Here is a 26,867-nt window from a genome sequence, read left to right as displayed (position 1 = left end):
AGGGTAAAAATATTCAGAAATGGGCTCAGATTGTTAAAAGAAAATTATTAGTTTCTTGAAGGCATCTGCAACCTCAAATGGGGTCCTGACCCCAAGGTTGAGAACCCCTGCCATTGATCAACCCAAATCCATTCCAAACTTTCATCAAACCAACCTGCCTAAAACAGGCTAAAATCATGGCCGAAACCAGTTTAAAACCAGTGCAAACCTTTGCGATAATAGGCCAAAATCTAACTACAATGTTATGGTTATCTCTCCACTTGGGAAAAGTGTGAAATCTATTTATATCGCACAGTAGGAGCACCAGTGGTGTTTCATTGGCCCCTGCTGGTCAGCTTCGCTTCTGTTCCTGTCACTAAAACACTTCTACCCCCAGTGGACACCTGAGGAACTGCTGCCTCGTGCTCATTCTGTCACACTGACCTCGTGTTTCTCTGCGTTTCCAGAACTCGTCCAAGGAGTCCAGGGACTGGCCTGAGATCCGGTCTCATGGAGGGTCCTCGCCTGGATCCAGTCAGACCAGCAGAACGCACAGTACACTCACGCCAACGACGCCGACAACACCCAATGCTATCAACACAACCAATGCACAAAGCACACACACAGGCGCCAAGCAGCACTTCCACCGACCAGGTAAGAGGAAATAAGCTCTTCCCACTGTCGGCTGGTGTTGATCTTTGTTCATCTATGTTTCAGAAAACGGCTCCAACATCTACAAGAAGCCTCCCATATACAGACAGGGTAGGTCACTTCCTGTTAGGGTAGGTCACTTTCTGTTAGTGAATACATGAACCAATGAATGAAGGAACACACTCGGTTACATCAAACACTGAAGAGGCCTTGATTATTATCCATTTCTGTTTGGTTTCCATTTACTCATCTTTCTTGAAATTATAGCTAACATGCTAACCACGGCTAATGGAGTCATCAACTCCATCAGCCGTGGTTAGCATGGCGGGTTACGCTGAAATCACACCACATTATGGTAGTGTTAATGATGTCATCCTGACGTACTGCTCATACTAAGTGTGACGTCTAAATGAGTATTATAACCACTCCCAAAATTCTTCTTCTTGTGCAGAAAAATCCACGCTCCAATCGATGTTTGACAGGTGTTTATTATCTTGCCACAGCAAACTTTTCCTTTCACCATCAACCACCGTGAAGAACTAAATAGAAACATAAAAACATGTACAAAATGAACCCTTCACAAAATGTTCATATACAACCAATAAGCACAGTTACATATAGGGATGTAACGATTCACTCAACTCCCGATACGATTCGATTCACGATACTGGGTTCACGATACGATTCTCTCACGATTTATTCTACAAAATGGGACTGTCGTCAAATGATGACTGAAAAATATTTCTTTATTTTTTTGGGGGAAAAAAACTATAAAATACTGCATTATTTTCCTTTTATTTTTCATTGTCAAAAGAATCCCTTGATAAACTATTCAAAACAATGCAATTTAACTAAAAATAAATCTTGAATGAAATAAATAAAGGAATAATACAAATGAAGAAGAAGCCTATTAATTTAAATTCTGGTTTCATAGTAAACAATGCAAAACTGCATAATAGTTCTTTTTAAAAGTGCAACTGAAAATGTATTTTGTGAGTTAACAATTGGACTTAAAAAAAAAAAAAAAAAACGTCATTGCACTGATTTACGTCAGATATTTGGTTGTACCAGCAGAGGGCGCTGGTAACCCAGTGGTCGGTTGGCATGCAGCTAATCTGGCAGTGAAGAAGAGATGCTATGCTAGCAGACAGAGCTAATAGAAAAACGTGACTTTTACAGATATTTACGTAATATTACAGATAGTCTTTCGGTGCTAAAGGGGTAATGAATCATTTATGAACATGTAACATTAACATGTAAGAGTAAAATGCGGCCAGAGAGAAAGTAGTAGCAGATTCCGCCCGCCGTGTTCACTGCTGGACAAGAGATGGGATAAATATCTGCTGTTTAAAAAAAGTACTGCGATTCAATTTTCAAAGTATCGATGTCAATCGTGATACCTATGAATCGATTTTTAACTGCCTTACGATTAAACGTTACATCCCTAGTTTCATACCATGTGCACCTTCTGACTAGAAATGTAGGAGTTGTTAGAGCCCATACGTCTGCATATCTTCAGAAACAAAACCTTTTCTGAATTTGACCGCTGCTCTTGTAGCTCCGACAGACCGTGTACTCATTACATAAGTTATATAAACAGTACTGCTGACTTCCTGTATTTAGCACAATACCCGGTTTCACCAACTGACAAAATAAAGTACATACATAGAAAAATAAAACATTTTCAACAGAAATAGAACTAAATTAAGATGTCGACAGAACTCAATTTTCTGTGACAGCTACACCGCCACCAAAATTACAAAGATCTACATTCACTCAAATGTTAAACAAAATAAAATCTTGTAATTTTCCTCAACATAAAAGTAGCCCTTCAAGTTACATGTGGCTTTAACAGAATTTATATTCTCACTCGTAGTCTAGGGCTCATTTTCAACTAGAACTACTAGTTTTTGAACTGGTCTCTCAAGAAGAGATTTGTTTCAAGTGTTCACCCTTTTTCGCGAGATCTCTCATTCCTACTTGAACTTTAACATTTCGCACAAGAGCATCATCATTTTTACTGGCTAATTTCCTCTCATTTCTTGGAGCGTTATCCTCTTTGACAATAACGACATCCCCAGCTTGCACATTTAGTTTGGCTGCATGCCACTGTTGTCGTAGGCTTATGTTAGTCAAGTATTCTTTGCGCCATTTGTTCCAGATTTGTTTTGTCAGAAATTGGACTCTCCTCCATCTCTTTCTGGAATACAAATCTACTCTGACAAAATTACAAGGAGGAAGAAGAGGCAGAGATGTCTTCATCGTGAGCAAATGATTAGGAGTCAAATACTCAACACTTTTTGGGTCACTGACGGTGTGCGTGGTCAGTGGGCAATTGTTGACAATCGACATTGCCTCATAAAAGAATGCTCTCAGTGATATATCATCCAATCTTCCTCTGATTTGTGCCAAGACTGAGCTCATTATAAATCTGACTGTCCGGATCTGACGTTCCCAAATGCCTCCTCAGTGACTTGCTTCAGGAACATTCATTTGGAAGTCACGTTGGTTTTGTGCCAGATAAGTAGCAATCCTCTCTTTACCTAACTTCAACAGACCTTTTTCCAATTCTCTCTTTGGATCGAATGTTTCTCACTGGTCCTCTGATTGCTATGAAGCATCTCAAAGCATTTATGAATGCATCCGTGGTGAGGTCTTTCAACATTTCAATGCAAATGGACCTGGAGCTTAAACATGTTAACAACAAGCCATGTCGCTTACATTCTTTTCAACCTTGTTTTGTGTAGAAGGGGCCAAAATAATCAACTCCAATGTATGAGAAAGGAGGGGAAGTATCCACTCGGTCTGCTGGCAAGTCAGCCATGCGCTGTTCTCCAGTAGGTCCACGTACCTTTCTGCAAGTGACACAACACCTAAAATGCTAAGCCACTACCTTGCTAGCACTTATTATCCAATATCCATTGGCTCTGAGTTTATTTAATGTTTGGCCTCTTCCTTGGTGTTGTGTTTTCTTGTGACAGTGGTCAAGAGTGGTGTGACAATACCTTATTTTGGAAGACTCACTGGATGTTTCAGTTCAAAAGATGCAGAGGACTTTTGCCGCCTCTCTCTGACTCTAAGCAGGTTGTTTACAACAACAGGATCAAGCTGGTACATTTTGTGAGTTTTTGGTAGTTTAGCTGATTTTTGACTGAACCATTTCACCTCATCTTCAAATGCTTCTCTTCGTGCTGCCTGAAAGAGTATGAGAGAGGAAACTCTTCTCCCCTCCACACTAATTGGCCATGACCTGTCTCTTTTTGCTAGTCTTTTAATCCTTGCTACAACGTTGAGAGCTGTATTCCTGTTAAAAATTCTTGAAAACCTTTCTAGAAAGTTGTCTCTTTCAAAAGCAACGGTCTTCAACACCTTTACTTCAGGGTCATCTACAAGAAACGCTGGTGAATGTTGAACTGTAATAATGTCATGTTCCCATAAAAACTCAGGCCCAGTGAGCCAGTTTGAGTCAATCAGCTCTGCCACCTTGAGACTTCTAGAAGCATGGTCTGCTTTGATTTTGATCGGTTTCGATGTAGAACCATTGCTTTGGATGAGTACTGTTTCTTATTTTATGGACACGATTCGCAACAAAAACATGGAAGCGTCAGGCTTTATTTTTGAGGTATCCAAGCACCACCTATGACATGACCTGGCATCTGAAAAATGATGCATTTCGACCTTTTGGATTGTGCAAAGTTTTCAGGAATGAGGCTTCTTGGTATTTTAATGTTTTGAAGACTTTCCAAGTCCTGAGAACGTGCTCATCCCATCAAAAACCATGTTTGCACATCTCCTGAAGCACTTGTTTACCAGTCAAGATGTAAGGAGAGGTAAATCCTAAGAGCTCACAGACACTTGCAACTGTTGCTAGAATTCCTCTTCTTGTTGCTGGTTTGTCTTTGAGGATGACATTGAATTAGAAGACATCTGTTTCCACATTCCACTTTACCCCAGTACACTTTGCATTGGAACTTCCGTGTAGTTAAATTTTACATCTTTCTTATCACTTGCATTCTTGCACGTTCTGTCTCTCCAGCACCTCCTTGTTATTGCACACAAATTTGTTTGAAAAAACTTCTTGTGTGCTTCTTTGACAAGTTGTTTTGCCTTTTCAACTGACTTACAACTGATGAGCCTATCATCCACATAAAAGTTTTTGCAAATTAAGCTAGCTGCCAAAGGGTATTTTTTGTCATATTCATTTGCAGGGTGATTCATGTCGTAGTTAGCACATCCTTGCATGCAATATTCATTGGGCTCAGTGCTCGTGTTTCCATCTGGCCACCACAGGAACCTGAGGAAATGTCTATCCTCTTGACTGACGTGGAAGCGATGAAACATTTTTTCCACATCGCACATGATCGCGATTCAATGCTCGCGAAATCTGAACAAAACTCCAGCCAGCGCATTTGTCAAATATGGTCCTGTCAGTAGGTGATCAATCGAAGAAGTGCCTTGACATTTGGCAGAGCAATCAAAGACAACTATGATTTTCTCTGGCTTTCTTGGATGGTATACACCATGATGTGGAATGTACCATGTGCTAACATCCTTTTGTGTGACATCTGCTTCTTCTGCATCACCGTCTTTAAAGACACCATTAATGAATTTGCAGTAATCCTATTTGTATTTTGGATTTTATCAATTTTCCTTCTTAAATGCTTTAATTGAATTGTAGCAAGTTGCTTGTTGTTCAGAAGCTGTGGACGCTCTCTAAAGGGCAGGGGCATTTCTAAATGTCCTTCCTTGTTGTGGTGAATGTTTTCATTCCAGAACTGTATAACATTAATGAAAACGAATGTCCTCTTGTGTCCAAGAAATCTGTTTCCAGGACTTTGACTACAGAGGCTGGTGTGGTGGACGAAAACTCCCTTACAGAGACATGATTGCAGACTCTTGTCACCTCCATTTGACCAGTCCATGATTTCATGGATCCCACAATAGTCCAGCCTAGGTCTGTTTTGACAGCATATGGGTCATAATCATCTTCTAGTATGACTTTCCTTGGTTTCAGCGCTCTTGCACAGTCATAACCAATCAGTAGTCCTGCAGGATAGTCTAACAGTTCCGGCATCTCTTCTGCAATGCTTAGAAGGTGAGTCCATTCTTTTGCTGTCTTATGAGTTGGGATACTATTTTGCTCAAGTGGAATGTATTCCCAAGTATAAGTAAGTGACAACTCAAGAAACTCTTGGGGACGATAACCCCTTACTTTGAGCCTATCTACTCGTTGGCAATGTACAATTAACCCTTGTCGGTCATTGTTGTCAACTTTAACTTTGCAAACGTCTTGATCAATAAATGTATTGCTGCTCTGAGTGTCCAGAAGTGCATACACCAATATATCTGAAGTGTTTTCTGTTGCACAAGAGAGCCATACCGGAAAATCATTGAAGTGTGATCACTTTTGCTCACTCTTACACTGCATGCAACTGTTGAAGTGCTGTCCTCTTGTGGTGGCATTTCTAGTTTTTCTCCTTGAGGACGTTACTCATGAAGTGGAGAGGGGTGGATTTGCCTGGAAATATTACAAGTGACTCTCTGTTGAAATTTTTTGAGATATGACCAACTCTGAGGCAACCAAAGCACATGTTTTTGTCAATGACAAACTTTTTGACATTGTTGCAAACTTTTCACACTTATAGATGAAGTGATGTTGCTGACAGGCAATACACTTGATCTGTTTTTTATTCTGGGTTTTTGAAGGGCTAAGTTTGTAAACCTTGTCACCCTGTGGTGAGTTTTGGATTATTGGATACATTTGTTGATGCCATTAAGACAATGGCCTTGAAACGTTTTTGTTCTTTTTCTGGTTTTTGCTTGTATGCTTCAGTGCAGGAAGGGAGGAAATTGGATTGCATGCAATGTGCGCCTCTTCTGCCACAAAGTCTGCAAACTGTTCAAAACATGGATATGACTTCCCTTCATCTAGCGCTTTACTGACTTGTCTGTTCCAGCAAGTTGTTAGCCAGTCTGGAAGTTTCAGCAGTAGTTTTTTGATTTTCCTCACAATCATGTGAAACTCTAAGGCCTTGCACATGGGGCATAGGATTTTTACAAGAGATGAGGAATACACTGAACTCTCTTAATTTGAGAGAGTCCTTTGGTCCAATCTTAATCTTTGGCCATGTATTCAGTTGGCCTCTAAAAGCTCTTTGGAATACAAAAGGGTGGCCATATCGCTTGTTTAAGGCATCCCAAGCCTGTGTGTAAGCTTCTTTATCACTATGATAAAAGGTTCCTTCTAACACTGAAAGTGCTTCTCCACTAATGTATTTTTTTTTTAAATAGAACAGCTTATGGGCTGGATCTGAACAACTTGTCTCTATCAAAGCCTTAAAGCCAGTGCTCCACTTGGTGAATTTAAGCAGATCTCCAGTAAACATGAAAGGCTCTGGTGCAGGAAGTCTTGTCATTTCAGTGCTTAGTAGTGAAACTTCGCTCTCTCTGGGCTCAGGTTTCTATTGTGTTTACTCTCAGAGTAAGAAGGGACCGACACTTAGTGGAACTTGAGTGCATGGAGGGCTACTATGCTGCATTGGAAGCTGACTTGGAGGTAAATTTGTTTTTACTTCAACATCCCTTATTTCAGCATTAAACTTTGATTCCTCTTCCAGATAAACATTGTATTCAGCCTCCAGGATTTCAAGATCCATTTGATCTTCCAGCTATTTTAGTTTTTCTTGCTGAGCTAAAATCTCCTTTCTCTGGGCAGATATTTCAATCTCCCTAATCATTTCAGCCCATTTTGATGCCAAACGTACAGCTGCGTCTGCTTTCTTTGCAGATACATGACTTCCCTGACTGCTTTGTCCAGTTCTAGACACAGTTTACCCATAAATTGACCTTGCACCTTCTTTTTGGAGTAACTGAAAGAGAGATTGTTTCACAGCTACTGCATCAAATTCCTTAGTATCAACATCTGCGTACCGTCTTTTCAGGAGCAAGATTATTTCAGCGGTAACTGAAGTGCAGCTATCAATCTACCTTCTCATGTCTTGAGATGGTGAAGTAAGTGCACGTAAACTTTTGTACTCTTGCTTAAGTTTTGAATCAAACTTTTCTATTGAATGAATGATTTCACCCACTCAGTTTTAGAGCACTCTTCCTTAAGTTTTGATATGTCAGTTGCAGTTGCTTTAAAGTTTACATATGATGAGATAAACTTTCATTCTCTTTTTGTTGTTTCATTCCTTTTAAGCTCAAGCATTTTTTCTGTAGGGCATTTCTTCCTTTCTGATCGTCTCAAGTGTTTTTCGACTTGAGATGATGACTGAGGTAATCCTGTCTTGTGTATTTCAAGATCAGCACATATTTCTCCTATCCGTAACTCAATTTCTTTTATTTTGAAGTCCTCAAGTTCAGTTTGTAGTTTCTCTTCCAACTCTACTTTCTTGTTTTTTTAGAGCTATAAGTATTTGCTCTAATGCACAAAACTCAACTGGGTTTTTCTCCATTTTCCAAAATTATTTGAGCACCTCTATAATATTTACAGTGAAAGGAAACAGAAAACTACTCAGAAATTATCCAATAGGAAACAAGTTACACTCTTCAAATACATTTACAACTCTTTTTGTGTTTTTTTTTTTTTTTTTTTTTTTTTTACTTAAGAATAAACCCTCCAACGTGGTAACTCAAAGGTGTTGTGATCTTTTGCAAAACTGCATTGTCCATAGAAGTTACTGAATATCCAGCAGGTGTAGGAAAAGGCATGTACATCTCTTACCTGCTCAGTAAACCAAGTCTTTGAAGCAATTGTAGGAATCTTGCTGCTTGTTCCTGATTTAGTCATGTTTTTCACTGTAACCGCTCCCAAAGTTTTTTCTTCTAGTGCAGAATAATCCACGCTCCAACTGATGTTTGACAGGTGTTTATTTTCTTGCCACAGCAAACTTTTCCTTTCACCATCAACCACCGTGAAAAACTCAATAGAAACACAAAAACATGTGTACAAAACAAAACCTTCACAAAATGTTCAAAATGTTCATATACAACCAATAAGCATAGTTCTGACTAGAAATGTAGGAGTTATTAGAGTCCATTCAACTGCATATCTTCAGAAACAAAACCTTTTCTGTATTTGACCGCTGCTCTTGTTGCTCCGACAGCACGTGTTGTATGAATGAACCTTTGAATGAATGAATGAACTTTCTGTGAAACGTCCATGTTTACTAGATTAGGGGTTCTCAACTGGTCTCACCCTGGGACCCACATTTTGCCACAGTCATCAAATCGCGACCCACTTTTTTTTTTTAGAATTAAAAAAAAACAAATTTAGTTTTTTCAAAGATAGCTGTTGAAAACACATATATAATCTCATTTAAAACATAAATCTATATATTTTTCTGTGCAACATGCTTTTCACAGCATGCCTGTCAAAAGACAAGTTTCTTTCAAAATAAAAGACAAGTCCAACATGACAGACATTAAGGATTTTATTTTATTTTTTTGGCCAGCTTTCCGCGACCCACCCAGTACAGGTCCGCGACCCACTTTTGGGTCCCGACCCACCAGTTGAGAAGCACTGTACTAAATAACTTTGAATCTGCAAGTCATTACCTGAAAGATGAGTTTGTTACACTGGGGTTGTGTGTGTGTGTGTGTGTGTGTGTAGTTGTGGGTTCCTCTGCCGTCCCTCAGGGGAAACATTTGGAGGACCTGATCATTGAGTTCTCCAAGTTTCCGGCTGCTCAGCGTCCCGACCCAAACCAGCCATCCAAGATTGAGACGGAGCACTGGCCCTGCCCCCCCTCTGTGGCTGTCATTGGTACAACCCAAACATTCACACGTCCCATGAACTTCTTACATGGAAAATCACACTGACCTCAGACTAAGCTGTAATACAGTAAATCTAACAGAGTTCATCCTCATTTCCTTTACTTGTTTCTTCTCCTTAGAGAAGGAGAGCAGGAAGAAGGAGAGGACTGGTGAAGATGAAGAGGATGAGGAAGATAAGCTTTGGGACCTTCGAGTTCTGAGGAAGCAGGAACTGAACAAGGTTGATCTCACTGACCTTCAACAACATCCTGACTTGTCAGTTTTAATCAAACCTTTAACTTCATTAACTTGATTAGAGATAACCACCAACAAAGTATCCAGCTTTACTGGTCAACTCACAACAATCAACAAAAACATTAGGAAACGGCACATTTACAAGAAATAAACGCAGAGTTAAATAAACCTAGAGTTAGTGTGTGTGTATGTGCATGTGGTTATGAGTGTATGGGGGGTGGATCGCTTCTAAATTCATGCGTACCAGTCTATCGAACGCGTAAACGAACGCGTACCCTGCGCCTGCTGTACCCTGCCTGTCTGATCTACATTTCCCATAGACTTAGAATGGGTTCACGGGCACAATGCATTAGTCACGTCTGCATGTGTGCTTGCAGACGTGTTAACGCGTTAACACATTTGCAGATGCTTTAATGTTCATACACATCAAAGCGTATATACACCTACGCCACACCTGGATGTGCACCTAACAAACATAAATATATCACTCACACATAGATGCAGGTGTGGCGTGAGTGAAGCTATAGCGATCAGGCGCGCTTCACTATCGATCAACGTCTGTGTGACATGTAAACACTTAAAAAAAAATTGTTAGGCGTCCAGGCATGCAGGCATATACACTCTTGCAAGTCAGTAAGTGTGTTTGTGAGTGTGAGTGTATAACAGACCACCATTTGGTCCGGTTACAGTCTGTGTCACGACACCCGTCCATAGAATGGTAGTGACTGTAGTGTTAGGCTCTGAGTCAGATCGTTGCTGTGATTGGACAGGATACAACACTCAACCATCCATCCATCTTTAATAAAGATGGAGGATAAAGATTATTTATCATCTCAGTCCAGGAATCCTTTAAAGCAGTGTGCCTTTATGTCTCGTTAGTCTCAGCCCCGCCCCCTCACCTGGGTTCTTCAATTAACCTATGCTTTTCCATCCATCCTGCCACAGCGCCATCTGCTGCTCAGAGCCCAGGCGTTTTAGTGTCAGATGTTTCTTTCAGGCTCAGTGGTTGGAGGTGTTTCAGATGTTTCATGTGTATGTTGGACTTACTCATTGTCATAATGATCCTGGTGTGTGTGTGTGTGTGTGTGTGTGTGTGTGTGTGTGTGCGTAGATCCAGTCTAATCTGGGTAAGATCATCCTGAAGGAGGAGCTGGAGAGCTCTGCAGCTCCTCTGAGGAGGAAGACTCGCTCTCTGCCTGACAAAGGTAGGAGCTCCTAGTGTGGCTCAGCATCCAGATGTTCTCACTGAGTCCTCTCTGTCTTCAGGCTCCACCTCCAAGGCCCCATATTTCCCAGCATCCTCTGGGAGCATCCTGTGCCGCTCAGCAGAGGAACCTGCAGCAGGTAGGTACACATGAGGAGGATCAGAGAAGGTTGTCATGGTGACTGCAGAGCTGATTTACCTTTGTGTGTGTGTGTGTGTGTGTGTGTGTCTGCAGGTCCTCAGGTACAGTCTATACACACGCACGCACACACACACACACACACACACACACACACACACACACACACACACACACACACACACACACACACACACACACAAGGCAGCAGTGTGATAACAGTATGTTTGTGTGTCAGAACGGAGAGATACTGAAGGAGCGAGGAACCTCTCTCCCCAGCGTGTTGGAGCACAAGGTTTACCTTCAATAAATTACAGATTAACCTTCACTGAGTTACAGAATAACCTTCAATAAATGACATGATGTCACTTCCTGTTTACAGGTGTATCCGTACCACCTGTTAGTGCTGACTCAGCATGGACGCAGGAGACTGCCGCCCGACGTGGATCGAACCAGACTGGAGGTACGAAACTGAGCTCTCAGAACGACAAGCAACACAAAGATACTGTTCTCTGTGTCTGGGACTATCCTCAGACTAGATTTAATAATTCAATGAATAATGAAGTATTTAAGCACTTTGTACGTATTGTGTTTTTATTGTTACTTTTTGTCTATGTTTACTCATGATTAGTCATGATTTTCCTGCTCAGTCTCACCTCTCTCTTGCTCGCCTACAGAGCTATCTGTCCCAGCAGGAGTTCTTCAGTGTCTTCGGGATGTCCCTGCAGGACTTCCGTACGCTCTCTCAGTGGAGGAGGAATGAGCTGAAGAAGAAATTTGGCCTCTTCTGACTTTTCTGGACGTCTACCTTGGATCACATGAGGAGCGGCTGCTGCATCGCTCGCCCATCCTCACTTCTTGTCTGGATCTCCTGGGATGAGGATTGGAAACGTTCCTCTGACTCACAAACCAGTGACACGAAGATACCAGAAACCAGTGCTGCTAAACGTCTGCGTCTGATACCTGATTTTTCAAAGAAAAATCATTTTTACCCAAACTTTTAAACTAACCCAAGAAATGTGTTTCCGTCTCTGACAGTCTGTGTTGCACACGCTTCATATTCCCTCCAAACCACTGGTTTGAAAACAAAGTGTGAGGAAAAAATGAAGAGTTCACACTTCCCGTGTCTCTGAATCACATGTTTAGTTCAAGGGCGACAGACACACAAAGCACAGCTGGAACAGATTAGAATCCTTATAACCCTTTGCACTTTAGTTAATCACAATCAGAATGATAAGAGAAATGAGAGAAGTGGATTAAACAAGTCCTGGTGTGGAGTGAAGGAGGGATTCCACTCGATGGAACAAATATGAAGAGTACCGATTGGACTGAAAACAAAACAGAAAGCACTTATCGAAAGGAGTGGGCTTAAAAGGAACCAATAAGAACCAGTAAGAAGGAATAAGAACCCGTAAGAACCAATAAGAACCAGTAAGAAGGAATAAGAACCAGTAAGAAAGAATAAGAAACCAGTAAGAACCAATGAGAACCAGTAAGAACCAGTCATAACGTATGAATGTAGTGTGTGAGTGAGTGAGTGGTGGTGGTTGGAGGGGCTGATGGTGCACTATGGCAACCTCACCTCTGTCAGTCTGCCCCAAGGCGGCAGTGGCTACAATAGTAGCTTACCACCACCACGTGTGGAGTGAAAGAATAATTCACATCAATGTTAAGCGCTCTGAGTGTCTGTGAAAAAGCGCAATATTAAATCCAATGCATTATTATTATTATTATAACCAGTAATCTGAGCTGCTTGAGGTTTGAATGCTTTTGTTTGCATTAAAATTCAGCAACTCATGTTTTTGTTAAGTTTGCCGCGTCGCTTTGCATTCTATTGAACCTTCAAAATAAAAGACAGGGAAGAAGGTGAGGAGGAAGATGAAGAGGATGAGGAGGAGTTGTGAGCATAGCCGCTTTACGACTGCAGGTGTCTTGATGCTGTGACTGTGTTTTTGCTGTTCTCCTGCTCTGTGGATCGTCCTGATGACCTTTGACCTCTGGAGCAAACGTCCCCTTTTTAACACTCTTTATATTTCTACAAAATAAACACCCTAATAATAATAATAATAATAACCGCTAAAGCTTAGACCAAATATAATATAGTTTTTTACATTTTAATTACATACAGACTTATAATCACCTGTGACAACAGTGGATGTTTAATTCAGAGCTTTTATTCTGAAATCCTGTCAGATTGATGATGGTTTCTGGAACAGTCTTAAAGGTGTGAGTGATGCACAGGAGGTCAGGCTGAGGTCAGAGGTCACTCAGAGGTCATGTTGCTGCTGCTGTTCAGTGAACTTTTGAAGGACTGACGTGTCTGTGGTGTGATACTGCTGTAACAGACCAATAAACTACATTTATATTCATGTCTGCTCAGTCTATATATATACATATGCATCTATCAAACATCAATCTAAACATCTATCAATACATACATACAGTACATATATCTATTTATAAATCTACTGTATATACATTTATATATCTATCAATACATACATACATTTAACTATACAGTACATATATCTATATATATAAATATATCTGACTATACATTTATCCATATATACATCTATAAACCTATATCTATCAGTTAAGACACACCCAGTTATACTATAAAATAATCAGTGAACCATCTATGCTATAATAACTAGCCAAGGCAAGGCAAATTGATTTGTATAGCGCATTTCATACACAAGGCAACTCAATATGCTTCACATGATTAAAATCATCAACAAACACATTACATCAACAACATGACCAAAAAAATCTCTCTCAATCATACCCAGTAGAGAAAAAAACAGTGTCTTTAACTTTGATTTAAAAATGTTCACATGTGATGTTGACTTCAGCTCTGCTGGCAGTTTGTTCCACTTCTTTGCAGCATAACAACTAAAAGCAGCATCACCATGTTTACTGTGAGCTCTGGTCTCCACTATCTGACCTGTGTCCATAGATCTGAGAGACCTACTAGGTTCATATCTGACTAACATCTCACTGATGTATTCTGGACCAAACCCATTCACAGATTTATACACCAGCAGCAGAACTTTAAAGTCTATTCTGAGGCTGACTGGGAGCCAGTGTAAAGACTTTAAAACTGGAGTAATGTGTTCTGACCTCTTTGTTCTGGTTAAGACCCGAGCTGCATTGTTCTGAATCAGCTGTAGTTGTTTGATGCTCTTTTGGGGGATTCCTGTCAGAAGACCATTACAATAGTTCAGTCTGCTGGAGATAAAAGCATGGACCAGTTTCTCCTGATCTTTCTGAGTCATTAAACCTTTCACTCTGGAGATGTTCTTTAGGTGGTAGAAGCTGTTTTTGTGATAGATTTGATCTGATGCTGAATGTAAGATCTGAGTCAATCAGAACACCATGGTTTTAGACTACCTACTCATTAAACAATATACCTCTCTATTCACTCTTCTCTCAATCAAACCTACTCACCACAGATTGTAGAGCTCACAGGTACTAGTTTTTATAAAAAAGGGCGGGGCTAACAGTGCTTAATTGTGATGCAAGATGGTCCCAAAATGTCACAAGATCTTATTCTCAGCCAATAGGAAAAATCAATTGTAATAGCAGGTTTCAACCCATAGAGGGCAGTCACTCTGACATTTTACAACAAAATATGACAAATTAAAACAATAGAAAATGTTGAGAGTTGGACCAGAATCAATCAACAGCACTACTTTATACCCAAATACATTTGTATTCAGCAGAAAAAAAGTGGTTTTGGGGTTTAGTTACTATTTAATGTCTCTTTTTTTGCGGGAAACCTTTTCATACAACATGACGTCATGGTAATGTATGACGGTGATATTTGCTCTAATCATTGCTGCTACTGACTGTATGATGACGGCACGGTTGTGACCCCATGTGGGGTAACATGGAATTAAAATGAGGTCCCCTGAAATGTCTAATAATTTATTATAATAAAAAAAAACACTGATTAAAAATGTATTTTTTTAAATGTTTTAATTATTATTCTTTTTCAAATTATAACACCACACACACAAAATAATCTTAAATAACTGTATTCTATGCTTTCACTTTCTTTAATATAAATCTAGTTCAAATAAAATGCATCTTGTTACTTTGTGCACTAATCCTGGAATAGTAATCATAATAGTAAGAATAATAATTGATGATTGATGATATATATACTTTATTTACAGTATATGTACACATCTATCTATAGTTGTAGTTCTCCTACAAACCACGCAGTGTCGCTGTTTCAACAGCACTGACTCCCACAATGCACTGCGCCGTAGGCTCTTTAGTTTAAGTCTAAACCATTAATGTCTCTTTTTTGCGTGAAACCTTTTCATACAACATGACGTCATGGTAACGTATGACTGTGATATTTGCTCGCACGGTTGTTGCTACTACTGACCGTATGATGACGTCACGGACACCGTGAGTGAACAGGCCGAGGCGGCGATATGTTATGTGGTGGAGTTATTACCGATAACTGATCCTTCGGTTCATTGAAATGATGATCGGTGATTTCACGGACTGTCCGTGACAGGTGCGACCCTCACTTGTTACGCATCGTGCCTCAGCCTTTCTGACTCTGAACTGAATCACCTTATTAACGCTTAAACCAGTTTAATGTTATCTGAACCTTGTCAGGAAGTTACAGACTTTGAAATCAAATCAGTCATTAATAATAGTTTAAGGCTGAAAATATTAACACTCAACAAGCCAAATTGTGATGAACAAAGCAGCTTTATCACAACGTGACTGTCACACGATCAACATTACGTCAGAATTAGAAAAATGACCAATCAGAGGATTAACAGGGAAACAAATGCTTCTGCCTTGTTAGCACTTTGTACATTTTCTTGTATGTTTGTGTTTTTGTCATTAGTTTGTGTACTTTCATCTCATTCTGTCAGAGTTTGCCCGTCATAATCTATTTTTACCCATCATGTGGTAAATCAGAATATTTGACATATTACAAAGCATTTAAATTGATTTCTTATTAATATTAGGTGTGTGATTAAATGTCTGCAGTGGGATTAGAGCTGATGATGTTGTTGATGCTAACACACTCTGCTGATGCACGCTGGACAAATACAGAGGTGAAAGTAATGGATTACAAGTACTCAAGTTACTGAAATTGAGTAGCTTTTATTGGTTCTTGTACTTTTTACTTGTATTTAAAGTATGTTTTAAAAGAAGTAAAGTAATTTGTTACATTTCGACACCCAATCGTTACTGAGTAGATTTTTTATTTTATTTTTAATTTAAAATGATCAATGGACATTGTGAAATTACAAAAAATTAATTAATATAATCTTTGATTTTCAGATACTCTCGAAAGAGCTCTGGGACAGACTAGGACTAAAGGAGTCTGACAGGTGACCATCAATGATCGTCAACTGACAGCACAACGGGTCAGTGGAGGATTAGCATCAGCAGCATGATGCTGTTGCGTTGTCCAGAAAATCCATTGCAAATACATTGAATTCAATATTTCTGTTTACAATTTGTATGCAACTCTTAATAATAACTTTACTGTCTACTTTTTTGTATTGCAAAAGGCAGAAATATTTTTGGCTTGCATGTGCAGAAATCTGAAAAAAAGGGATCATTAAAAATCACACCACATCCAGACAGGTCACATTGAACTCATTTATTATGTTTATACATATTTAAAAATAGACATTAGATTTTACTATGCACTTATGTACCAAGATGAATTATTTAAATACATGTCCAACAAAGTCAGAAACAATAACTTGTCACGCTGTTTGTCTGTGCCTTTCATACATGGGGTCCTTTCATGTAGTCTCCACCATGGTTTGCTGTGCTGCATGAGGATGCTCCAATCGCTCCGAAAAGTGAAAATGTATGGCTTCTCATCCAAACCAGAGAGGAGAAAGAAATGGTTTGCCAAAGTCAGCAGGAGAGATCTCAAAATAAATCACATTTAAAAATATTTTCTCTAATTCCACATCTTAGATGAAATGGCATTAATAAAATTGAACCTTATGGTTAAGGCTAGGTGTTGCTAACTTTATCCACTAACGTTAGCATATCCTAGAATCATGTTTTCTGCCAATGATCCCTTAATCTACTAGTTTAGCGGGAGATAATCCACCAACGCAGAGTGCATCACAAAGTGCATCACAAACTGTCTAATCCGCTCTATTTTCATTGCGCAGAACTTCCGAAAACAATTGAGGCTCCATGAACCGCCATTGCTGTAAAAAAAAAAAAAGGCAGTGGCTATCCGTATGGTTATTATATCAATATAACGACATTCTATTCATACACAGCGCCCCTATTTGACCAGTTTGGTTCATGTGATAGGTCAGTCATTGGCCAGTTTAGGTCGTGTGACTAAGACTAAACCTTACCTTAACCCTAAAAATTGTTGCAATATTGGGTTATAACCTAATCCTAACCCTAAGACGCTACGTACTTGTACTTCGGTAACCATACCAATAGCACCGAGGGTTGCCCATACAGCAACTGTACAAATAGACACTTTCTAAAAAAAAAAAAAAAAAAAAAAAAATCAAAATGAAGAAAATGTTATCGGTTTCAAAAAAAAAAAAGTCACAACCCCTGGATTCTGTTTTCCTACAAAGATGATATTTATTTTTGGTCAATTTGTAATTTTGTAGTAGTCTTGTGTGTAATTCTGTCATTTAATTCTGTGTCATTTTGTGTATTTTCCTGTCACTTTGTATGCTTGAAGTAATTTTATGCATCCACTTTAGGGGTCACACGCAGCCAAATGCTTATCTCTGATCTAACTTAATTGAAACGTGTGGTTATATTTACCATAATTTAGGACAAACAACAATAAACAATACAATCTGTTCATTCATTAACTCAAAGTAAATAAAAGTGTTTATGTGTGTATATATATATATACACACATAAGGTGGTAAGGGTCACTTCTTTGTCGTCTAAGTGGAGAAACTACTCCCGACTGCTGAAAGAAAACCCTGTCAAAATAAGAGCTTTTTCCAACAGAGACACTACAGACAAACATTCAGGACACAGACACACACGAGGTTCAGACCAAAGAAAGCCGAAAACGAGTCTTTATTATAAAAACATTGAACAGAAATATCTGGAGTGACGGACGAGTCCACATTTAACAACTCTCGTCTTCAAATAAAAACTTTAGATCTCAGGAACACAATAATTCGCTCACCTTCACACTGAAGAGGTGCCTGCTGGGAAATCTGTGTATGCGGCGCCGACAGAAACGCGTTGAACGAAACACAACAGGAACTTTAGTTCGGACATGATTCCAGAGACCGAACTGAGCGCCTCCTGCTGGCTTCACTAAGAACTTTAACTCAACCAATGTCTTTAAGGAAGAGGTAAAAAACAAGGATGTAACGAGCAACACCATCGTTAACCCCACCCACTCCTCTGTCTCAGGAGGAAGGGGAGGAGTCTGTTTAAGGTGTGAAACAAAAAAACAGAGTTGGTCCTTTGAATGTCCTCAAGGGTCTCCTGGTCCAAGGTGGACCCTGGTCCTAGGAGGTCTTGACCAGGTCGTAGACGTAGATGTGGAAGTCATCATCGAACTTGATGAAGTAGACAGAGGGCTTGGCCTCCACCTGGTGGATCACCATACCCGAGCGCTTCCCTCCATCCTCTTTGGCGTACTCCACCTGTTTCCCCACCAGACTATCCACCACCTCCCCGGGTTCCCGCTCCGCCGCCGCACCCTCGTCTGCAACACAGAGAAGAAGAAGAAGAAAAATAAGAGGTTGAAACGTGACCGAGTAGATGGACTGGACTCGTGGACTCACTGGACTCGGGCATGATGCGCAGGTCTCCCTCCTTGTAGTCGTCCAGCAACTGGTACATGTAGAGCACCGGGTCCTTCTCGTAGGTGATGTAGAACCAGGAAGTCATGATAGGTGCTCGGGCCAGAACCATCCCCCTCCACTCCTCTTTCGGCCCTTCCTCCGTCTCAAACATGTGCTCCACCGCCTTTCCGATCATGGAGTCGGCCAGCGGGGCGTCGGTCACCCGAGCCGCTGCTGGACCAATCAGAGACACACAGGGTTAAAAATCAGCTGGTGACAGTGTTAACTGTAGCTGGTTGAGCTTTGAGGTGAGTCATCAGTTAACACAGACACCAGTTTGACCAAAACAGAAGCACCGACCTGCTTGTAAAGTTTAAGTTTTAAAAAAGATCCAATAACAGATTAATATTAAATAGCAGTAGGACTTGATTGAAAACTTAATTAAATTATTTAAAGACTTTGTAATTATTTAATCTAAATGAATAGCCTAAAAATATTCGACACAAGCAGCAACATTTTTCAGTCAGTTTAAATTGATTTTGAAATATCACTGAATCAATGAAAACAATAACTTTCAACACAAAAATGGTGTTTATTATTTTGTGCTAATAAAGGGCCTGGACTACGAAGCTAGATGATTATAACCTGGATTTATCTCCGTTAGCGGTCTTCACTTAACCAAACATTTTCAGTTTGTGTTTTTCAAAACGTTTCAGTAGGATTTGGATAACTGATCTAAAAAAACAAGATTATCCTGATCCCAACAAGGGGTAAGGTTTCAAGGTGGATTTCAGAAAGAAAAGTAAAACTTGGTCAAATAATACATTTGTATCATTTAGTGTATATACTTTTGTTTATATTTTGCACTTGACTTGTCTAACCGTTCCAGTGAAAAAGTAAATAACGTAGACATAGGCTATTAAATAAGCCTGTCAGTATAATAAAGTCAAAATAAAATAAAAATGATCTTGTGAAAACAATGAAACATGAAACAATCCACCCAAACAGATTTCAATAACAAAAATATATTAATGTTTCTGTCATCACTGTATATTAATTTCAGAGAAACAATTATCAGAGATGAAACTGTGAAAAATGTCATCCCTGACTACACGTCCACTCAGTCCCTCATTCTGACAGAACGCCAGAGGTTGGTATGGTCCTTCAACAGGCTCAGGTGCAGCATAAACACCATCACAGAAAGGGACATTGCGCCTGGTAGCGATGTTGTGCAGGACAATACACGCAAGTATTATGTCGCATGCTCTCTGTGGTTCCGCTCACAAGTACTCCATTTAAATGCTCAATTGCACATCTTGTTTTGCAATGACCTCATAAGTATTGGACATGTTCCCCAAAAGAAAAAACTTGTGCTTGGTCTGGGAAATCTGGTCATTCTTTGGAAGTGAAACAAAGTGAGGAAACATATATTCTGGATCTCAGCACTATTTCTGAAGAACAACCTGGATCCTCACCTGTAGAGCCAGGAGTCACAAAAGCTCAAAAAAGAGGCTTGAAGCGTCCTTTGCCAAATAATGATGATGATGCCTATGAATTACTTCTCAAACGAGAAACTGAAAAAGCAGAAGCACTAATACTCCTGGCAGAGGAACATGTTAAACTGACCAAACTAAAGTGAAACTTCAGATCCGCTTCCTAAAAGGCTTGAAAATGCTGGTCTCTCCTCCTCAGATGAGGAAGAATTCTGAACGCGATTTATTTTGTAACTATTAGACTTTTAGTCTTTTTATCAAAATATCCACAATGCATATTTGTTGTGGATCAGATGAGGGGGTCAAAAAAGAAATTATGAATGGAAGTGTATGTTTCTTATTTTTCTGTTTTGTATCAAAACAGAAAAAACTTACAATGACCCCATGTTGACTCTTCTACCTGTTCTTTACATAGCTGTAGCCCACATTGTGATATGTTGTCCTATTTAGAGCACTGGTAATCTGGATTTGGTAATCTTGAAAACGGTGCACCTGGATCAGTTTGATCCAATCCAAAGTTGCTTTGAAAAACCGGCAGAAAAGTAAGACGGATCACCTGATCCTGGGAGCAAAAAATGGGATTTCCACTTCAGGATAATTTTGATCCAGATTAAATGTCTTGAACAACTGACCCTTGTGACAGAGGTGGAAATTACAGCGTCAGACCAATCACAATCTCGGATAAACTGGAGAGCAATTTACGTCACAATTGAGGAATATTTCTTTAAAAATATGAAGAATTAAAATCATAATCCAAACCAAAAACAACACTGTTGCAGCAAGGAATTAATGCAAGAATCAATGAGTGTTAATGCTAGTGAGATAATAAATGGAGAATAAACAGACATTCTGATCAGTTTCACTTTTACCTTGTCTGTGGCTCTGATGCTGCGTTAATACAGCTCAGCCTACATCATAAGGTGGAATATATTTATATTATCTTACAGGACTGAGGCTCTCATCATCACCACAGAATACATTAATTATTTGGTCTGAAAGCGTTCGACCCACGCAGGCTTTATCAGCTGACTTATTTTACTTTATCAATCCATCACATTCATCATATAAATGTATTTCTTTCCTATAAGGTGTCATCGGGTAAATGAAAGGATTGCATTGATGTCTAAATATTGTCTCTCCTGTCAGCATCACATCTGGGGCTCAAAAATTATCTGACTCAATCCTTTGTTTAAACCAATTCCACTTTTTATGACGTCAGGTCCGTGCACAGAGCGGGATACAAAATGCAGACAGAGACCGATGAAGGCGAGCAACAGGGAGAGCTAAGAAAATGACGTAAACTGTCGAAAGTGTGGGCTACATGTTTAGCATTGAGGTGCTAGCTGAGATGCTAGCTGAGGTTAGAAGAGCTCCGGTGTTCTACAAACTCTTGCAATTTACACACAACTGGGCTTTAGTTTTCCATCCAGTATTTTTATTTAAACAAAAGTTAACACTGTGTAATAATTCCAACAAGTTCACTTTTTTCTTCTTTTATGAAATGTAAGGTTTTGTTTATTTAGACAAGGTTTTTTCAGGAAATGTTATATCCTGACATATCAACTTGACTGTCAACTGCCAGTTTCACCTTTCTAATTCTCCTGGAATCAGGAATTGTAATCAAACAAGGAATTGCAATCATTAAAATTCAAACAATACCCAAGCCTGCTGCTACCATAATGTTAACATGTCTATTTGTTGCTAACCTGTAGTTGCCCTGTTAGCGATATATCCTTGTAATGCTAGCACGTGGTTAACTGGCGCTTGGTGCTGGTTGAGGTGGACTTACCCGGTCGGGTGGGGAGGACGTCCAGGCCGACCACCCTCTGGTCAGAGAACAGCTCCAGGCCGTAGATGCAGTCGAAGCCATCGTATTTGATCAGATACAGAGACGGGTTGACTGGGACCTGATCCAGGACCGTCCCCGTCCACTGAGAGGACTTACCTGCACACACACACACACACACACACACACACACACACACACACACACACACACACACACACACACACACACACACACACACACACACACACACACACACACACACACACACACACACACACACACACACACACACACACACACACACACACACACTTGAGACGTGCTTTTATTTTGAAAGGTAGATGACTCAGCAGGTGTAGGTCGCGTACTTCCGTCCCTCCAGATGTGTTGGATTCTGCAGCCGACAAGATTCTTCTTGGACTGAGTCTGAGCCTGTGTCTGGACCTGGACCTTACTGGGCCCAACACCGCTCCTCGGTTTCCTAACAGATAGACAGGAAAGAGAAACACATGGGTTAGAAAGAGAAAGACACATGGGTTAGAAACCAGGGTTCTCACCAGGAATTTTTCACAGCATAGGGAGATCGCGTGGTGCGCTAGCAAGCGCCACTGGTAGGGATGTAACGTTTCACTCAACTCCCAATACGATTCACGATACGATTCTCTCACAATTTATTTTACAAAATGGGACTGTAGAAAAATGATGACTGAAAAATATTCCTTTATATTTTTGGGGAAAATACTGTACTATTTTCCTTTTATTTTTCATTGTCAAAAGAATCCCTTGATAAACTATTCAAAACAATGCAATTCAACTAAAAATAAATCTTGAATAAAATAATTAAAGGAATAATACAAATGAAGAAGAAGCCTGTTAATTTAAATTCTGGTTCTACAGTAAACACTGCAAAACTGCATAATAGTTCTTTTTCTTTTTAAAAGTGCAACTAAAAATGTATTTTTAGCCTTAGCAACTGGACTTTAAAAAAAAAAGTCATTTCAATTTACGTCAGATATTTGTTTAGACCAGCAGAGGGCGCTGGTACTTCAGTGGTCGGTTGGCATGCAGAAATTCTAGCAGTGAAGAAGAGATGCTATGCGCTAGCAGACAGAGCTAACAGAAAAACGTGACTTACAGATATTCACGTAATATTACAGATATTCTTTCGGTGATGAAGGGGTAAGGAATCGTTTATGAACAAGTTTAAAAGTAGAAGGTTGCCAGAAAGAAAGTAGTAGCAGATTCCGCCCGCCGCCAACACTTTTAAACAAGAGAAGGATACATATATCTCTGCTGTTTAAAAACAGTACTGCGATTCAATTTTCAGAATATCGATGTGAACCGTGATACCAGTGACGTGCCGTCAGGGTAGGCAGTGCCTACCCAAGGGTGAATTGATATTTTCATTATTTAATTATAATTTTTTATTTATTTATTTTTTGAAATTATAAATTATTTATTTTTCCATTTCCAATAGCCTACAGTACCTATAAGTTTGAAAGTGTCCGGATTTTGTGCGTTTCATAGCCCAAATTACTAAACAGCGCTATTTCCTGGAACAGCTGCACAGTCTTTTTTTTTTTTGCTCCGCTGTAAGGCAGAAAGAGGCCACGCCCCCTCCCAAAGGCACGTCGCTTCTCTGCCTCCGTTCCCATTGCGTGATTTTACGTGTTTGCGCATGCGCAGTCAGGTCCCCAATATGACATCCATTTATGCGTAAAGGCAGCGTAGAGAGCTGCCTTTGCACTATGCTAAATGCTATACGTAAGTTCACAGCACATTAGTGAATAGATGACACGTGACTGCTGCTGCTACGTTCTCTATCTAGTGGGCTGGATAACGCTACAGTCAGGATGACAGTGCTAGAGATGATAGAGAAACTTTGTTTTGAGGAAAAACGACACCTTTTAAAAGATGGAGACCAACACCTGAGTTACCAGACCTTCAGCAAAGGTAAAGTCAGAACATGTTTCATACTTTTCACAGTGAATGGTACAAAAGGAAGGATTGACTTTGTGGATGCTCCTCACTGAGGCTGTCCTGAGTTGTCATTTTTTCCGTGTTTCTGTGTTTCCAACACAAACAACAGATGTGCTGCCGTGTCATGAGATATATCTTGTTGGGAGAGTATGGAGGCTATATTAAATAATTGTTTATGTTTCTTTAATGGTGTTTATAATGTTGATTTTGTTAGATGGCTAAATGCTTGTTCATGTGGATCTTATTGGGTTTTTTCTTTCTTATTATGAATTTTATATTTTGATAAGCGCATTGAGATGACTTTGTTGGAAATTGCTTTATACAAATAAAATTGATTTGAATTGAATTAACACTTGACAGCAGAAACATATGAAATTGTCATTGGTGGTCTCGATTTGCAACGTGCCTACCCAGCCCTAGTGGTCACGGCACGTCACTGCGTGATACCTATGAATCGATTTTTAACTGCCTTACGATTAATCGTTACATCCCTAGCCACTGGAGCAGAAAATTATGAAATGTATGACTCTCTGAGGGACAAATTTAATGAAGTAAAGCTAAAGTTGTTTTTTTTAATCATTTTTCCAACCTTACTTTAAAGCTAAAAGTTATTTGTTAAATTGGTGAAGGGTGATGATGATGAATGTAGTTAGAGAGTTACTCATACTTGGTATAGGTCCTCCACTAATAAAAACTGACACTGTAGAGACAAGAAATAACATTGTATTCAAAAGACTGATTCCAAGAGGCGCTTTTCAAATTTAAATGATATTATGTGGGACCTGCAGTAATATTGGGAAAAAAAACACACACGGAGGACACGCATGCGCGCAGAGGACGCACACAGTAGAGCTTTAATCGGGCCGAAAAAAACCTTGACCCACCCGCTTCATGTGCCACTACAAGCTACGTCTGAAGAACACTGTTTATATTGGACGCTGATTACGGTTACCAAGCTGAGGATGCACACGGGCAGCTAAGTGGCAGCAGGGGACCTCGGGATCCTCAGGTAAAGACGGGAGTATCCGAGCAAATTGCCTGTATTAAATAGATGGTGCGGCTGATGTTTGTGTTATTCGGTTACGCAGATTAAAAAAGAGTTAAAACAACCACAAGTCCCTTCTGTGTCTGTGTGCAATAATTATTATGACGGTACCGATTAGAAAAAGAAAAAAACTACAGAAAATCTCCCCTACGTTGCTGAAAACGGAGCGTAGGCGGTGCCATCTCTCCAAAAGGGAGCAAAATTACAACATCGGGGCCCCTACGCTCAACAGCATTGGCGAGAATTTAGAGACAGACAAACAGAGACAGATGGGTGAGGTGAGATAGAGATAGGCGGACAGACCAGGAGGACTTACTTCTGTGAGTTCTTCTTCTTCATTACGTTTGGAGCGATGCCTGAACATAACAAACAAACACAGCGCGGTGCGTTCAGGGACAGATTGAACACCATCAGGTTTTGCGATAGAGAACTCACCTCCGGGGTGAGCTCGGGGCGCCGCCGCCATTGCGTTCTTAAACGGGGTCTTCATTCATTCACCTGTGGGAGGGGCCAGCTGGGAGGGGGAGGGGCTAACTAGTAGACGCCAGGCTGGCAGGGGAGGGGGGGAGGGAGGGAGGGAGGGGGAGGGGGGTGGTTTGGGAAAAGAGGAGTACCAGGAGTTCGACCGCACAGCGGTTCCGCTGACAGGCTGGGACACAGAGCGACCAACCTGACACACAGAGAGAGACAGATCATCACCAGGACAGAAGTCCCCTTATACACCAGCACAGACTGAAGGAAACAATATATTATAAACGAAGCATGATGATTACAAATGGATTAGCCCCGCCCCTTTACCCTTTGACCTGCTCAGCTAGCGTTGCTACGTGCTAAGCTAACCAAGTTCCTTTATTTTCAGAAGAAAACAATTATATATATATATATATATATATACACATAGACTTATATATATATATATATATATATACATACATACACATACATATATATATACATACACATACACACATATATATATATACAACGCACGTACATAGACACACACACACACGCACATTCAAACACACATGCACGTACACACGCGCGTGCATTCAGAAAACCCGTCTAACGAACAAAGGAAGGGGGCGGGGAGCACGGCGGCACGCGGACTCCCGCTCGGTCCGGTACCGACCTTCTTACCGGTCCCGCAGACGGTTCACCTCCACAGAGACCAGAATCCCAGGTCCTGGTCCAGGCCAAGCGGATCCGAACTGGTCCGAGAGAGCAGAACCATCAGGTTAACTGCGCCAAAATGTCGACAACACAGGAAGAAGGCGTTGCTGCTTTCAGAATAAAATCACTCCTCTTATTTGTTTACATTTTTCAATTTAGTATGAAGTAAAATGTTAACATATATACACTACGTTTTCCTTAATACAAAGGAAAATAACACTAACACTGTTTAGATATTTAAAAAAAGTATTTTATTAATATATAAACAATTTTTTATTTTTTCACCGTCTGTATGTCCGTCCTTCCTATTTCCGGTTTTCGTTATCTTCTTCTGCAGTTTTATCCTTCCTCTGCTGGATGAAAAATTATAAAATTCGAAACTTTCTTTAACTATTTTGTATAAATTATCTTTGCCCCAAAAAGAGTTCAGAAGACATTGAGCTTCATTTGATATATGTTTATATTTTTATTTGGTTGCGGTTGGTTTGGCGTCTTTTCTCTAGTGAAAACATTTGTGATGTGAAGTCTTTATGTAAAACATTAGAATCCACTGAAAAACTGCCCCTGCTGGCAGGACAGATGGAAAGGAACGATCTGAAACTGGACTTTGAT

At 40.0% G+C, this 26,867-nt stretch overlaps 2 protein-coding genes and 1 non-coding gene across 11 annotated transcripts in view; 2 read left to right on the top strand and 1 right to left on the bottom strand.

Annotated features, from left to right (window-relative positions):
* The window catches only part of LOC114469726 (dematin-like), a 29,572-nt gene extending 17,163 nt beyond the window's left edge, over positions 1 to 12,409 (top strand). For 4 of the 6 annotated variants that reach the window (XM_028457492.1, XM_028457490.1, XM_028457493.1 and 1 more), the window contains exons 7-16: positions 447 to 633; positions 697 to 741; positions 9,245 to 9,397; positions 9,528 to 9,628; positions 10,754 to 10,847; positions 10,909 to 10,986; positions 11,082 to 11,089; positions 11,224 to 11,280; positions 11,368 to 11,448; positions 11,663 to 12,409. In XM_028457492.1, the coding sequence (XP_028313293.1) occupies positions 447 to 633; positions 697 to 741; positions 9,245 to 9,397; positions 9,528 to 9,628; positions 10,754 to 10,847; positions 10,909 to 10,986; positions 11,082 to 11,089; positions 11,224 to 11,280; positions 11,368 to 11,448; positions 11,663 to 11,776 (918 nt within the window). In that variant the 3' untranslated portion in view covers positions 11,777 to 12,409. The other 2 variants (XM_028457494.1, XM_028457495.1) reach the window with 2 other exon arrangements.
* A 3,056-nt stretch (positions 12,410 to 15,465) lies between these two features.
* LOC114470483 (small nucleolar RNA U13) lies at positions 15,466 to 15,564 on the top strand. The gene has a single exon (XR_003674881.1). It is a non-coding gene; the product is annotated as a small nucleolar RNA U13 (small nucleolar RNA).
* Positions 15,565 to 16,614: 1,050 nt separating this feature from the next.
* On the bottom strand, positions 16,615 to 26,359 carry spinb (spindlin b). Of its 4 annotated transcripts, XR_003674870.1 has the most exons (8): positions 26,223 to 26,359; positions 25,518 to 25,752; positions 25,399 to 25,438; positions 22,426 to 22,538; positions 22,058 to 22,213; positions 18,776 to 19,009; positions 18,166 to 18,696; positions 16,615 to 16,851 (listed from the first exon to the last, which is right to left on the bottom strand). XR_003674870.1 is itself a non-coding variant. In XM_028458605.1 (7 exons), the coding sequence occupies exons 2-7, from the start codon at positions 25,570 to 25,572 to the stop codon at positions 18,497 to 18,499; spliced, it is 798 nt and encodes a 265-aa protein (XP_028314406.1). In that variant the 5' UTR covers positions 25,573 to 25,752; positions 26,223 to 26,359; the 3' UTR covers positions 18,024 to 18,496. The 4 variants fall into 4 exon arrangements, 3 of the variants coding, with proteins under 3 accessions (XP_028314406.1, XP_028314408.1, XP_028314407.1); XM_028458605.1 differs by lacking the exon at positions 16,615 to 16,851 and having other exon boundaries at positions 18,024 to 18,696; XM_028458607.1 differs by lacking the exon at positions 16,615 to 16,851 and having other exon boundaries at positions 18,024 to 18,696; positions 18,776 to 19,006.
* Between the last annotated feature and the right edge of the window lie 508 nt (positions 26,360 to 26,867).

This window comes from Gouania willdenowi, chromosome 9 (genome assembly GCF_900634775.1).
Source record: "Gouania willdenowi chromosome 9, fGouWil2.1, whole genome shotgun sequence".
In the NCBI taxonomy this organism is placed as follows: domain Eukaryota; kingdom Metazoa; phylum Chordata; class Actinopteri; order Blenniiformes; family Gobiesocidae; genus Gouania; species Gouania willdenowi.
This window is presented reverse-complemented; position numbering and strand designations above follow the sequence as displayed.

Excerpts from the sequence above, each read along its gene's own strand:
- spinb (XM_028458605.1), bottom strand. The coding sequence starts at position 25,572 with ATGAAGACCCCGTTTAAGAACGCAATGGCGGCGGCGCCCCGAGCTCAC. Across the intron at positions 22,539-25,398 it reads AAGAAGAAGAACTCACAGAA|GAAACCGAGGAGCGGTGTTG; the intron begins GTAAGTCCTCCT and ends TCTATCTGTTAG. Across the intron at positions 22,214-22,425 it reads ACACATCTGGAGGGACGGAA|GTAAGTCCTCTCAGTGGACG; the intron begins GTACGCGACCTA and ends GTGTGTGTGCAG.